Source organism: Xyrauchen texanus, chromosome 31 (assembly GCF_025860055.1).
Source record: "Xyrauchen texanus isolate HMW12.3.18 chromosome 31, RBS_HiC_50CHRs, whole genome shotgun sequence".
Classification (NCBI taxonomy): domain Eukaryota; kingdom Metazoa; phylum Chordata; class Actinopteri; order Cypriniformes; family Catostomidae; genus Xyrauchen; species Xyrauchen texanus.
Window position 1 is genome coordinate 19990773 of NC_068306.1, and position 16314 is coordinate 20007086.

Below are 16314 nucleotides of genomic sequence, written 5' to 3' on the forward strand. Positions count from 1 at the left end.
CCAGAGTTGCCAGCAAGGGTCTTGCCTCTTACTGATAGCGCCGTGCTGGCCGAACAGTGTATGGTTCTCGGAGCTAATATCTCTCCTTGACGGCTCGCCTTGGGCGATTCCGGACAGGAGGCACCTTCTGATTCAGGCGCAGGGGACGATATTTCATCCCCGGCCTGAACTGTGGAAACTTCATGTTTTGCCCCTGAAGGGTAGCAACTGAGGGAGACAGGGCTGTCACCTGAGGTTATCGAGACCATTCTTAGTGCTAGGGCTCCCTCTACCCCGCTACTCTCAGGGTTTATGTGGCCGCTATTTTGGCTTGCCACGCCTTGATGGACGGGGTGCCTTTGTGGAGGCATCCTCTACTCGCTCGCTTCATTCGTGGAGCCATGCGACTGAGGCCTCCTGTTAGGACCAGAACTCCTTCATGGGACTTAGCAATAGTCCTGGAGGGTCTGGTTGAGACCCCCTTTGAACCTCTAGAGTCAGCGTCTGACAGACTTCTGACTCTCAAGATGGTCTTTCTTATGCCGATTACCTCTCTTAAGAGGATTGGGGATCTACAGGCTCTGTCTGTTTTTTCCACCCTGTTTAGAATTTGCCCCAGGTATGGCCAAAGCTATTCTGCATCCTCATCCTGACTATCTTCCTAAGGTGCCTTTTTCAAAACTACATCCTGTCACGCTGAAAGCCTTCTGTTCCCCGCCGTTTTTAACGCCGGAGCAGGAAAGACTTCATGGACTCTGCCCAGTCCGTGCCCTTCAGACTTATGTCCACCGCACTAGCCAGTGGCGTAAGTCAGGGCAATTATTTGTCTGTTATGGGGGCCGCAACAGGGGGGCGGCCGCTACCAAGCAGACTATGTCACATTGGGTGAGGAATGCTATTGCCCTTGCCTATGAGGCGCACGGTCAAGCTTCACCAGTAGGTGTCAGGGCTCACTCCACCAGAGGGGTCACCTCTTCTAAAGCCTTGGCTAGAGGGGTCCCTCTGCAGCAGGTTTGTGATGCGGCAGGCTGGTCCTCTCCGCACACATTCATCAGATTTTATAATTTGGATGTTCATGCTACTCTTACGTCCTTGAGTCGACATCTCAAGTTCGTGATGCGGCAGGCTGGTCCTCTCCGCACACGTTCATTGAACTTTATGGGTTAGATGATTTTGCTACTCCGGACTCTTACGTCCTTGAGTCGACATCTCAAGCTCACATCTGAACAAGTTTATGATGCGGCAGGCTGGTTCTTGTGAGCACACTTCACAACCATAGGGGTCTGGCCAGCCCCAGTGCGGCGGCGTGGGTATTGCGTTCCCAAAAGCGCTTAGCAAAGCGCAACATCATAGTGAAGCTTTTTGTAAAGGGAATGTCTCAGGTTACATGTGTAACCCTTGTTCCCTGAAAAAAGCGGAACGAGATGCTGCACTGGGACGGCTCAGGACTGCTCTTCAGAAAAAGATATCTGACGACACGCTGGTGACGAGTCTATTTATAGCCTGGCCACAGGTGCATCTAATGATCTCACCAGCCGAGGCTATACATTTCCGGTCAATGTTCATTGACGTGTTACACACATATTCACAGCTGATGAATGCAGGATTATTCCCAAAAGCGCTTAGCAATGCGCAGCATCTCGTTCCGCTTTTTTCAGGGAACAAGGGTTACACACGCAACCCGAGACGTTTTGAGGAATGAAGGCTATACAATGCTTGAAATTGCCAAAAAAATAAATAAATGTCATACAAAAGGTGTACACTACAGTCTTCAAAGACAAGGACAACTGGGTCTATCAAGGACAGAAATAGATATGGAAGGCCAGATGTACAGTACAACACAACAAGAGAATAAGTACAGCAGAGTCTCTAGTTTGAGAAATAGACGCCTCACATGTCCTCAGCTGACAGCTTCATTGAATTCTACCTGCTCAACACCAGTTGAGCAGGTACAACAGTAAAGAGAAGACTCAAGGGGGCAGGCCTTATGGGAAGAATTGCAAAGAAAAAGCCACTTTTGGAACAGAAAACAAAAAGAAAAGGTTAGAGTGGGCAAAGTATGACATTGGACAACAGGTAATTGGAAAAGAGTATTATAGATCTTAACCCCTGTGATGAGGAGGAGGGCGGGGCCAGGCCGTGACTATGCATGTCAGGCCCCCAATCGGGCTAGTCAGTCGAGGAGAGGGATAAGTGCAGTGGGATGCGGCAGTTCGAGAGAGAGCCACACGCAGCTGCTGTGTGCGTTTTTGTTGTGTGTCTTTTTGTTTAATTAAAATGTTACTTTGACTGTTCAGCCAGTTCCCGCCTACTCCTTTCCCATCCTTAGCCTTGTTACAACCCCACTGAGCTTTTGTGGAATCAGCTAGACTGTAAGGTGTATGAGAAGTGCACGATAAGACATCTATGGCAAGCGCTACAGGAAGAGTGGGGTGAAATGTCACCGGAGTATCTGCACAAACTGACAGCTAGAATGCAAAGCATCTGCAAAGCTGTCAATGCTGCACGTAGATGCTTTTTTGATGAAAACTCTTGTGAAGTAGTTTAAGAAGTTCTGAAAATTTTGTTTCAAATTGTAATAGTCGTTTTTCCACATTATTAATGTCCTGACTATTCATTGTGATCAGATGAATGCCACGTTGGTGACTAAATGTACCAATTTCTTTCCATAAGTGCAAATTCTATACGTTATTCCAAACTTTTGGCTGCCAGAGTACATAGACTTGGGATGTGGTTTTCTGTTTAAAATCTTGCTTTAAATTCACAGGAGGATGACCAGAAAGCTCTCTACAACTTTTTGCTGTTATGTTCTGTCTAAGAACGTTTTAAAAAGAAAGAGTGGAACTTTAGACTTAAAACTCCCTACAAAGATTTACCTTGATAAGACCAAACCCTACTTCCCCAAATACATCCGAATCACAGCCCATATCAAACAGCAGATGAATCGCACATTTCCATCTGAAGTAAACGTCCACATGCTGAGGCTCCTTCCACCCCTCTGCGTGGGTATTTACTTTGCCGCACTTGTGCCACAACAATAACACACATCAATAGTTTATCAAAGATGCTTTGAAGCACTACGTTATTCGCGATAAATGTCATTCTTCTGAGCGAATTATCTAAGGGTCTTTGAGCTATAAAAGGCCATGCTGTGCTACAGGACACAGAGCACTGGTCAGCTAAACCTATGCTAACTCATGATGATGACATTTAAGGAGCGTCTAATTAAATTAATTGATTTAACATGCCATGGTTGCCGACGTGTTGTTTACTTTATACAGCAATAAATGATCCATCAAGGATCAGTTTATTCGGAGTTCAGGACCTACTTTAGTATGACTGAATTTTAAAATGTGAATTTAATATCACAGATTGCATCATGATAAATCATGGTAAATTGTTGAAGTTAAGAATGCTTTTTATGTGTGAAAAGGATAATTGGCTGTTTTACTTTGTTCATAAATATCTAACAAATACATGAAAATGTATTCTCTTTATTTTTCAATATTTAAATCTTTTAGCATCTCTAGAAAAATGTTAAGCCCCAGACTATGACATTTCTTAAAGGGATAGTTCACAGAAAATTTTTAATTCTGTATCAAATACTCTCCCTCATGTCGTTTCAAACCTGTATTACCTACAGGTGGACAAGCTCTCATTCAAGGTAACTCATTCAAGCCTTTATGATAGAATATTTGTAAATTTTTCCTTGTGTGTTCCGCTTTAGAAAGAAAGTCATACGTGTTTGGAATTAAATGAGTGTGAGTAAATGACATTTGGAATGTCATGTGGGTAACAAAATGCAGAACTTTTACACCCTTGTTCTTAATTATATTTTTCAAAATGTTTACAAATAAAGAGTAATTTCAGTACATTAATTTCTCAGTGAGCAAAATTGCAGTTGGACTTTATTTTACAGTATTTGTACTTTCATTATGGGTTAAAGTTAGGGTTGAGGTTAGGTTTAGGGTTAGTACCTAGTAATTACTGTAGTTGTTGTAATTAAATAGTATGTAAATTTAGAACAGTACTGTAAAATAAAGAGCTACCAAAGTTGCTATACTGTATCATATAAAGTAAAGCGTTACAAAGCATTATATGTTGCAATGAAGGAAAATTAGTTTAAATAACTCACCTATGACATAACAGAGCAGGATGGCCAGCAGCGCAGTGGCTGCAATTGAAGACACGGCTGCGCATTTCCAGCTGCAGTACTTGGAGGGCTTCTTCAGCTTGAAGGAGCTCCTGGAGAAGGTGTTCCTAGGTAAGAGCCGGGGCGGGGGGGAGTAGACCGTACCACCGGTCAGGGGATACCCAGGTGAAGAGCTGCTGAACAGAGGAGTGCTCCCAGATGGGGTCTTGAAAAGAAAGTGCCTATGAGAAGAAAAACAAAAAAGAGCATTATGATTCAAATTAATGCAGTACTTTCAAACTCCTTGCGAGACAAATGAGCTGTTATAAAGTTACAGGAACAGAGGGAAAACTTCTTCTGCTATGATCTGAAAATGTTCCATATGCCTTCAGCTTTACTGGACTTTGCTAAATTCTTACTTAATCAACAGGAGGGACACAGGTGGAGTGTTCACGGAACCGGCTCAAAAGCAATCGTTGTTTTTGCAATTTTGTTAGATGACACTAATGGCGGAGAAATGACATACTTCAGCTTTAAGTTTCATTCACATTTTCTTACTTCCTACACCCCAGAAACTAATTTCTGTCATTTTTTCATTCTGACAGTGCTGTAGTTGTTGATTCAAACTAACAGGAGTTCAATTTGACAATAATGGCTTTAAATGGGCCTCATTTAACACAAAACCAGTAACTTAAAGAGCACCAGGCATTAGACTACTGCTCTGTGTATCAGCAGTGAAGACTGAATGCATCATAAAGACAATCCCAGTCGAGAGGATTGATTTTTGTTGCAGTTAAAAGCCCTGTGCTTGAAAAGACTCAGCAGGATGCTTAGCAACTCGGCTCCGAGAACCCTGGACTGCATCAAACTGCTACAAAACTTCAGATTACCACCACATAAGAGGTCATGAGAGTGGAAAAGCGGTTTGACATGATTTGACATGATGCCAGTTTGGTGTGTGCATTTGCATTTCTACGTGTGTGTAATGGTGCTCTGTTATTGTCCATCGTGCCAGATCTGGATGCCTTGGTGTATGGAGTCACAGGTGGGCTGGTTGTGTGTATTTGTGTGTGTTTGGGGAAGGGGGCAGATGGGAAGGGGATGAAAGCAGATGACAGTTGACCAGGCAGCTTTGATGAGCACTAGGTCTGGCTCAAGCTGTGGTTCTATGCTAAACCAGCCTCAGATCTTTGTCCATGTGTCTTGTTCAGGGCAGGAGGTCCGGTCTGACTCCACCAGGCCTCTCTGTCACCCCCCTGCCAAGCATCCAACTGCTCCCTGCTGCCCACAGCCAGAACCATCCATAAGCACTGGCCGCATCTCAGCCCTGCTAACTGAAAATCTGCAGCCTCAGCTGCTAGCTTATAGATCTGAACTAAACTTGCTTCAACAGATTTGAGTTCACCCAAAAATTTAAATCTTGTCATTATTTACTCACCCTCATGTTGTTCCAACCCATATTGAATATTTTTTATGGCATGGAACAAAAAGGAGTTTAGCAGAATGTCCAGAATGATGTTTTTCACAATAATTAAAAAATAATACCATTAAAGTAGCCCATTTGACTATAGCCATACAGCTTCTATAGCTTTGTGTGATGAACAGACCAAATTTAAGTTTTCCGATTTGTATATAAATATCCTAATTTCTGCCATAGTTATTAAACCATTATTCAAATAAAAAAATGGGAAATCAAGACATGTCGCATGTTGACACATGAAAACCAATCCCATTTGACATCTTGACACTCTGTATTTCAATTCTACGTGAGTGGAAATTACATTTGAGAACTACAGTATGGTGGAGGGGAAGAAAATAGATCTATCATACAGTTTCAGGAGACTTAGAAAGCACACAAGATGTATGGACTACTTTTGCTGGGTGTGTCTCAATCAGCTACCTAGTTCAGTAGTCAGGGCACTGATCAGGGAGTTGGCCATTTCTAGGGGTGTCTCAATTGCTAAATTGTTCCAGTACACTGAAACTTTTGCTACCTAAAAATTCTCAGAATGCACTGTAAAAACCAGGGGGCATAGCTGCTCACTCTGTTCCCTTACCAGAAACATTGACATGTCTTCTGAAGTCTTAAAAGTTATTAGAAGATGAGCACAAGTGTAAACCAATTTTATCTTAAGAGAGAATGTTTGTAATATATTTCATCCATAAATACCACGGAAGTGAAACAATCTTTTAAATATTAAAATAGTTAAAAAGGCGGTTTAAAATTCACTCCTCTATTTTTTTTATTTCTTTATAAAATGTAATTTATCATTCATAATAACACTCTACATTTGCATTTCTACCAAGAAAATGCACAGCAGTGTCATTTATACAGTGATATTGCTGATTAATAACAGCAGCGCTTGAATCTGCAAGTTCATCATCGTGTTGCGGCTGATTGAGTCAAAAGTGTCAGAATGTTTAGTGGATAAACACCCTTGACAGTGCCGAATTTGTGTTCACGATATACTGATTCATGGCATAGTGAGCTAGGGAGCTGATTGAGACACACCATTATGTTTTTATTTTTTTTTGTCAGTTTTGGAGCTTGACAGCCCCACTCCCATAATATAAAATGTCTCACAGGACATTCTGTAAGATATATTCTTTAGTGTTACACAGAAGAACGAAAGTCACAGGTCTGAAAGGTAAATATGGACAGAATTAAATTTTTTGTGTGAACTATACCTTTAACTGTCATGAACAATTCACACATATTTAGCTATTTTCATGCATAAGATCTAACCTGTGCATTCTCATCAAGCTTACTAGTTGGTACTAGTAAGAAGTATCTGGATGTGAAATGGCATTTTCAGGTTCCTGCACACCTGTGTGCCGGAATGACAGCATAATAAGTGTGTGAGTTTGAACTGTGTTTTTCATACGAGCTGGATGAGAGCACTGAAGTGCGTAGAGAGAGAAAATCTGTCATTCCCTACTCTGCTGCCTTTACTGTGTGTGTGTGTGTGTGTGTGTGTGTGTGGCCTCACACTAACAGCGCAATCTCTCTGTGCAGAGATGGTCATCTGTGGACAAGCTCTCATTCAAGGTAACTCATTCAAGCCTTTATGATTCATCTGAAAGCAGGTAGACAATCGGTATTCAACTCCAGCTTTAAAACACACAGCAGAGAATATGAAACAGAAACTCTGTCGTTCCAAAGCAGGGACATCACATGTATAATTACAACAGCATACAAGAAAACACCCTAAAAATAACTAATACAATCAAAATAGAGACCAGAAATGACTCCCTTTCAAGTTAAAAAATTTGACTGATGTGTTAGACCAGTGGTTCTCAACCGGTGGGGCGCGCCCCCCCACTCTCCCGGGGGGGGCGCGAGTAGGTTACGATGGAAGGGAAAAAAAACTGGAAAAAAAAAATATTGGGGCACATTTTTTTTATCACTAAACTACTGTCATAAAAAGTTATAGTTTTGTATATACATAACTCCTGAATAAAAATTTAAAACAAACTAAAATTTAGTTTGTCGATAGTGAGCGCAAATGCAGGTGATAAGCGGTTTCATTAAGCGAGTCATTGAGTTGTTCATTCAAACGATTCGTTCAAACGGCTGATTCATCAAGAATGAGACAGATGTTTGTGAATGGGTCATTGAATCTTTGACTCAACCGATTCGTTCACAACACTGAATCATTCAAAACACGATTGAGTATTGCTGTGAGATGTGCTATGGCTATGCTGTGATCTTTGTTTGGATTCATCGGATCTATTTTCGCTGCTAAAATAGACCAAAACAGTCATTATTTCGTCTAAATTGTAAGTGACTTAATATTATTAACTTGTTTGTTGAACTGTCATATGAAATCAGTGTCACATTTTCAATCGTGAGGTGATGGTAAATTAAGTGATAGTCAATTGTCAGCTCTCTTGGTCGTCAAGTCGTGTGATGTATGTTGCTGAACTGTATTCAAATGTTATAAATATAAAAACACCACATTTTGAAATTTAACTGCAGTATGTCAATTTAGTTTATTTGTGTGTGCTGCACTCATAGACTTTAGAAAACGAGCTCATTTGTTTGATTTCAACCTGTCTTTGCAAGGCCGCGAAACTCATATTTTGCTCCTTGCAGACAAAGTGCACGCCTTCACACAAAAACTAGACCTCTGGCATGGCCGCATCAGTCGAGGAACTGCGCCATGTTCCCCAGTCTTGCAGACTTTATCACTGATGCAGGCACGTCACACGATTTCTCCTCCCTATTTCAATCAGCGTCTGAGCACCTGTCAGCAATGACAAAACAATTTCGCGACGTACTTTAAAGAGGATTATCGCTCTTTTGCGTGGGTTCGAGATCCGTTTGTGTGCACAGCAAACGAGCTATCAATTGATATGCAGGAACAGCTTATTGAGCTGAAGAGTGACAGTAGACTGAAGGAACTCTTTAGCTCCTGCCCTCTTTCGTCATTCTGGGCAGCATTGATGCAGGAATACCCTGAACTCTGTGACGTCGCCTTGAAGATTCTCCTTCCTTTCGCTTCGACATATTTGTGTGAGGCAGGATTCTCAAAAATGACTGCACTCAAAACGAAATACCGCAATAGTGCACAAATCGAGGATGATTTGAGGCTATGTTTATCAAACATTGAGCCAAGAATTGAGGATCTTTGCAAGGCAAAGCAGGGTCAGGTCTCACATTAACATCACCTACCAGCAAGCTTCTGTAAAAAATGCAGATGATGCCTACTATTAGGCCTAGTAATAATAACAATAATAAAGCATAAATTAATATCAGAGGTCTGGTGCCAATTCCCAATTATAGCAATAGCCTAGTAATTGTCACGAACCCCGCTCCCTCGCTCCGCCCCCTCGAGCATCCACGCTCGTTCCGCCCCCTCGAGCTCGCACGCTCTTTTTGCTCGCTCGAGCCCTCACGCCCACTTTGCTCCTACTCGCTCACATGCTCGTAGGCAATCTCCCTTCCTCGAGTTTCTCACGCGTTTCCAATCCCCCAGAACATTATGACCACCTGCACTCGTCTCATCACCTGTCATGGTTTACACCTGCACTCGCCCCTATATATATCACTACCCTTTCGTCTCACGGTTGTTGGTTATTGTATTTAGTTTCCCGTGTCTTTGCCCCCCGCTAGTCTCGTCTAGTTTTGACCTCCTCTCGTTCACCTCTTAGCTTGCCAGCTCCCCTTGTTCCCCTGTCTTTTGCTCCCACTTGTTATTCTTATTCTGATTACCCCGGCTTTGACCCCCTACGCTCTCGTTGACCACTCTCTCCTGGATTTGCCCCTTTACCCTATCTTGATTCCCCGGCTTCGATTTAACGCTCACCCTGACCATTCTTCACTGGATTTGCCCTGTTTTTGTACTGTTGCCTGCTTTGTTGGAATAAAGCAGTTTTCTCCGACATTGTGACTGTCTCGTCTTGTGTTTGTGTGTGTGGGTTACAGTAATGATGATTGTAACAATGGGAACTATTGTTGAATATGTTGTTGGAGTGTCGGTCGAAAAGGAGAGACACACCAGAGAGAGAACGCATGTGAAGTGTGTGTAGTTGTCCACGACTCACGAGTTTATTAAAGAAGAATCAAGATAGTTTTGGGTGTTTTGTCTTTATTAAATGATAAAGACATAAAGAAAAAACATGGTGGCAGCGTGGGCACTAGATTACTAGATTAAAAATAGAGAATCAGACAGTGGAGAGCTGCTTCTGAACAGAGCTGCACGATGGACGGATTAAAACCCCCAGCACCGTTATGCATGGACACCGACAAGCTTTCCAAGTCCTGGAAATCCTGGAGGGACCAGTTTCATCTATACTTGGAGCTAACAATGTCGAACGCGGAGGAAAAAACGAAAGTCAAATTGTTTCACTACCTCATCGGCGAGAGCGGCAGAGAACTGCTGGAAACTCTGATGAGTGATGTAGCCGCGGATGCAAGAACGGTAACGAATATTTTTGCAAAGTTTGATGAACACTGTAATCCCAGTATAAACGAGACGGTAGAGCGTTATAGATTCTTCACAAAAAGCCAGGGAGCGGACCAGTCGATTGATAATTATGTCACGGAGTTACGAATGCTTGCGAAAACATGCAATTTCGGAGAAATCAAAGACTCGCTCATACGTGACAGGATAGTATGCGGCATTAACAACGCAGGAATGAGAGAGAGGATGCTTCGCGAGAAAGATTTAACACTGCAGACGTTCATATATGCAGAGCAGCAGAGCTGTCACGGCAGAACAGCAGGGCCATTGTTGGAGCAGCGGTAGAGGAGGTGCATGCTGTCAGACAAGGAACGCGTCAAGATCGACAGCAACGCGACAGGATGATCACATGCAAATTCTGTGGTAAAGCACATGAAATGAATAAACAGAAATGCCCAGCTTTTGGAAAAAAATGCAAAAAGTGTGGAAAGGCAAATCACTTCGCAGTTAAATGTAGAGCCCAGATGAGACAAACAAACCATAAATCAGTACACAAGGTAACAGAACAGGACAGCGATGAGTATGAGGATATTCTTACTGTTGGGGTAACAAACTCAGAGACTGTAAAGAGAGCTGTGTCAACAAGGTAATGAAAACAACACTTAGTTTTAGCACTCACACTCGCACACTCACGTGCACACACACACACACACGTGCACGCACACACATGCACGCAAACGTACGCACACACACACACACACACACACACACACACACACACACACACACACACACACACACACACACACTGATTAATGAGCACATATATAAAGAGAGACTGTGCTAGGAAAGTGCAAACTAAAAGTAAGAAATCCAAGAAACCACAAACTGTACAGGCTGGAGTTTCAGGTGGTGGATAAAAAATGCACTGTCCCTTCAATAGGTAAAAGAGCAAGTGAAGCTATGAAACTAATCAAAGTGCATTACGAGAACATTCTTGCAATAGACAGCATAGTCACCACAGAAAAACCTACAACCAGCCAGTGGTCATTACAACAGATAAAGACAGATTATGCTGATGTATTCGAGGGTGATGGCTGCCTGGAGGGAGAATACAGAATTGAGATTGACGACACTGTAAAACCAGTACAACTACCAAAAAGAAGGGTTCCAGTAGCCATGATGAAACCTTTGAAGGAAGAGCTGCAAGATCTTCAGAAAAGAGGAATCATTGCACCAGTGGAGAGGAGCACGAATTGGATCAGTAGTATGGTGGTCGTGCAGAAGCCCAACGGCAGACTCAGAGTATGTATTGATCCAAAACCGTTAAACAAAGCTTTAAAACGCAGTCATTTCCCATTACCCACTATCGATGACATTTTCCCTGACTTATCCAAAGCCAAAGTGTTTACAGTGTGCGATGTGAAAAGTGGGTTTTGGCATGTCAAGCTGGAGGAAGAGTCCAGCTTTCTCACCACATTCGCTTCCCCGTTCGGAAGGTATCGTTGGCTGCGGATACCTATGGGCATAAGTCCGGCCCCTGAGATCTTTCAGAGGAAGCTCACACTTGCATTAGAGGGCCTGCCAGGAATATACATTATCGCTGATGATGTGCTTATTACAGGACAAGGAGAGACTCAAGAAGCGGCTGAGAGAGACCATAATGAAAAGCTGAAAGCGTTTCTTGCTCGATGCAGAGTGAAAGGTATCAAGCTAAATGCTGACAATTTGAAATTGAGACAAAGTGAAGTCTCTTACATCGGACACCGACTGACGTCTGATGGATTGAAAATCGACCCAGAAAAAGTTAGTGCAATAATACACATGCCGAAACCAACAGATGTAAAAAGAGTTCAAAGGCTGCTAGGGATGGTAAACTACCTCTCAAAGTTTTGTGCACATCTTTCAGACCAGTGCGAGACCCTGAGACAGCTGACGCACAAAGACTGCGAATGGAGATGGTCTATGCAACATGAAGAGGCATTCAGTAAAATAAAAGAAACAATTGCAAATGCCCCAGTCTTGAAGTATTACAACCCGGATGAAGAACTTACCATCCAATGTGATGCCTCGGACGGAGGTCTCGGTGCTGCATTAATGCAAGGAGGTAAGCCAGTAGCATTCACAAGCAGAGCACTGACACGAACAGAACGTGGCTATACACAAATAGAGAAAGAATTATTAGCTCTACTATTCGGGATGGAAAAGTTTCACCATTATACATACGGACGGAAAGTAACAGCACAAAGTGATCACAAACCCATCGAAAATATCCAGCGTAAGCCACTACTGAGTGCGCCTAAAAGACTACAAAGAATGATGCTGAGACTTCAAAAATATGATGTAGATGTTGTGTATGTTCCAGGGCCAGAGATGTGGCTAGCAGACACTCTAAGCAGAGCATATCTACCAGAAAACACACCCACTGGTTCTGTGGAAGCAGAGCTAGAGACAATCAACATGGTGCAACACTTACCAATCTCAGAGGACAGACTTAGTTTAATCCGTTCTGCAACAAAAGAGGACAAAACTTTACAAACGCTAATTAAAACCATACAGCAGGGTTGGCCAAATAACAAAGCAGAGACACCACAAGAAATAGGACATTATGACCTGTTTCAAGGAGAGCTGTGTTACCAGGATGGAATTGTTTTTAGAGGTGAACGAGCTGTTATCCCTCGGAAACTGTGGAGGGAAATAACTCAGCGTATACACTCCTCTCATTTAGGTGTGGAGGGATGCCTGAGGAGGGCCAGAGAGTGTGTGTACTGGCAAGGTATGAACGAGCAGATCAAAGCGTACATACAGCAATGTGACACCTGCCGCTCAGTGGACTGGAACCAGCAAAAGGAGACATTGCGACCACACGACATGCCGAACAGACCTTGGGCCAAGGTAGGCACAGACCTGTTTACTTTTGATAACAAGGACTATCTAATAACAGTAGACTACTATTCCAACTTTTGGGAAATAGATTATCTACCAGACACCAAATCAGCGACTGTCATCAGAAAGCTAAAAGCTCACTTCGCCCGTCAGGGTATTCCAGACATAGTCATCTCAGACAATGGCCCGCAGTTCTCATCACAGGAGTTCCAGAAGTTTAGTCATCACTGGGAATTTCTGCACAAGACTTCATCACCTGGCTATCCTCAGAGCAATGGCAAGGTGGAATCAGCAGTCAAAACTGCCAAGAGACTGATGTTCAAAGCACAAATATCCAGACAGGATCCATATTTAGCAATACTGGACCACAGAAATACACCAACACATGGATTATCTAATAGCCCAGCACAGAGGCTACTTAGCCGTCGCACTAAGACACTACTACCCACGAAAACCAGCCTCCTGCAACCAAAGATTCAAAATTCATTTAGGGAATTGACAGCAAACCAACAACGGCAACAAACATACTTTAACAGATCAGCCAAAGACTTAGACACACTTAAACAGGGGGAATCAGTGAGAATACAACCATTTGAGCCCCATAAGATCTGGAGAAAGGGCACAGTGGTGAAGCCCATCGACCTCAGATCATACAGTGTCCAGTTGGATTCAGGAGGTGTTATAAGGAGAAACAGGAGACATCTCCGCAGGAATCAGGCAGTGACCCCGATAGAGTCCAACCAAACAGACACCGTTGACCCTGACAATACAAAAAACGGAAAACCTGCTAACACTCACTCACAACTCACCACCAATATGGAGAATCGGATGCAAAGCACTGTACAGTCAGACATCCCAGAACCTGTTGTCACAAGAGCAGGACGTTTAGTAAAGAAACCTCGACACTTACAAGACTATGTCACATAAGAAAAAAAAAATAAAAAATAGAGAGAAATGTAAAACTGTTGTGATATGTGCAATGTGAAATATGTTATAAGGAAATGGTATATTGTTCTTGACTGTACCAGAGATTGATTAGGAGTTTTGTTTGGAAAGTTAGTTCTTATGTTTGAAAAAAAAAAAAAAAGAAAGGATGTAACAATGGGAACTATTGTTGAATATGTTGTTGGAGTGTCGGTCGAAAAGGAGAGACACACCAGAGAGAGAACGCATGTGAAGTGTGTGTAGTTGTCCACGACTCACGAGTTTATTAAAGAAGAATCAAGATAGTTTTGGGTGTTTTGTCTTTATTAAATGATAAAGACATAAAGAAAAAACAATGATAGGCCTACTACTACTCATAATAATAATAATAATAATAATAATGCCTGCAAGCTCACATTAGAAGTCTGGTGCTACTGCCAATTATAATAATAATAATAATAATAATAATAATAATAATAATAATAACAACAATAAAGCGCGGGGCGGGGCGGGGGGCACTGGAGCCCCAACTGCAATGAACCAGCTTTGGGGGGGCCCAGCTTGCAAAAGGTTGAGAACCCCTGTGTTAGACAGAGGATTCCCCAACCACTGTGGCGCGGCACACTAGTTTGCCGTGAAAGATTGTCAGGTGTGCTGTGGAAAATTATCAAATTCCACAAAATAAATAAATGCATGAAAAAAATATATAATTTCAGGGATCCAAACTCCTCACCTTTTTAAATAGTACGTCATCTTCAACAAATATCAGAGAACCCAGTTACTGAAGTCATTTAAATTCACCAAGAAAACAGTTAGACCTAAATATAAACAAGTCATTTTATTACTTTTTGCTATCAAAGCAACTGCAAATTTTTTCTCTCTACGAAATACATGTTTTCAATGTTTATTGTACACACATCCTGCTCTTTTAAATGGCAAACTAGTAAAATCGCCCCTCTTTCAGCAACTCTTGTCATGTGGAAGGCAATGCGGCACTTGACGCTGGCGTAGAACAGAGCGTTGACGCCTCGACTCACCTCATGTGAAATGCACTTTACAATGACGAAAGAACATCATTGAAACACAAAAATATTATTATTTGTCTATTATTGTGGCCTTTTCTGATAAAAGCCATGCTCAGCAGTTTAAATAGGCTTCTGTAGGAAAATAATACCGTAGATCTGCTTTGTGTTTATAATTATTATACTGAAGTCAGTAGATTTGTAGCCATGCAAGTTTTAAAAAAGGAGAAGGTAAGGACGTTATTGAAACTATTATAAGACTATTATTGTTGTCTTTTTGGATGAAAAATAATGCTCAGAATGAAGGAAGACTATCTGCTTTTATTCTTTTAATGCTTAAACACCATAAGGTCTCTTGGTAGATTTCGGTCATGAATGACTCAAAATGATTCAAGACGCAAATTTTTCGCCACCTAGTGACATTTCCAGAGGGAGTCACTAAACTAATCAGTTAATAAAATTCAACAAATTTGAACAAATCTCAACAAATTTGTGAAGCTAATTATTTTGCAGCTAATTCTGCACAACTGTAAACTTGAATAAACTTGAATCACTCAAATAGCTGGAACTTGTGCTTTTAGCTTATTCTTTAAAAAGAATATCCTCAGAAATTTTTTTCGTGGACCAGTGATTGTCTTACCGTTTTCACCCCTCATAATTTGTTGTGGCATTGCAAGAAAAAATTAAAAAATTAGAAAAGAAGCAAATTAGTTGTTTTTTTTCATTACCCATTTAGCGCTCTTACCACCTGTGACCTCATGCAGTGTAGCCTACTATGTGATTTTTATTTTTTTCTTTTTTTTGCATAGCCGAATTTCAAACATTACAAGTAAAAATGCTACTAAAAGGGACAGAAACATGTACAAGTTCTTGAAAAGGAAAAATATGGTGCCTATCATGGTTTGAAAGATGGTTAGCCTATGTGGTATTGTGGTGTGCCATAGAATGTATTAGTAGTAAAAAGTGTGCAGTGGCAGAAAAAAGGTTGGGAAACAATGAGATAGATCAACTGAAGAGAAGTGTTAAAGCCAGACATCTGAGACCAAGTGAATAATCGGTCCCCGAAGCTAAATTACATTGCACTGCTGTGGAAACTAAGAATAAGAAGAGAGAGAGAGGTTAATAAATGGAGAATGCCCAAAGAGGAGGGAGAATTAAGTGACAGATAAGTGTTAGAATGGTAACATATTCATACAATGACCTACAATCAGTAACCCCTGAGCTGTGTCAACAAGGTAATGAAAACAACACTTAGTTTTAGCACTCACACTCGCACACTCACGTGCACACACACACACACACACACGTGCACGCACACACACGCATGCAAACGCACGCACACACACACACACACACACACACACACACACACACACACTGATTAATGAGCACATATATAAAGAGAGACGGCCAAGAACCTTGGGCTATCACATATTTGACTCTAAGCTACATCATCCCTTGAAGT

General features: G+C 41.9%; 1 protein-coding gene across 1 annotated transcript in view; it reads right to left on the reverse strand.

Annotated features, from left to right (window-relative positions):
- tenm2b (teneurin transmembrane protein 2b) overlaps positions 1–16314 on the reverse strand; it is a 148961-nt gene that overhangs the window by 81561 nt on the left and 51086 nt on the right. Inside the window, exon 5 of the mRNA XM_052099838.1 lies at positions 4115–4353. Coding sequence (XP_051955798.1) covers positions 4115–4353 — 239 coding nt within the window. The remainder of the gene's footprint in view (positions 1–4114; positions 4354–16314) is intronic.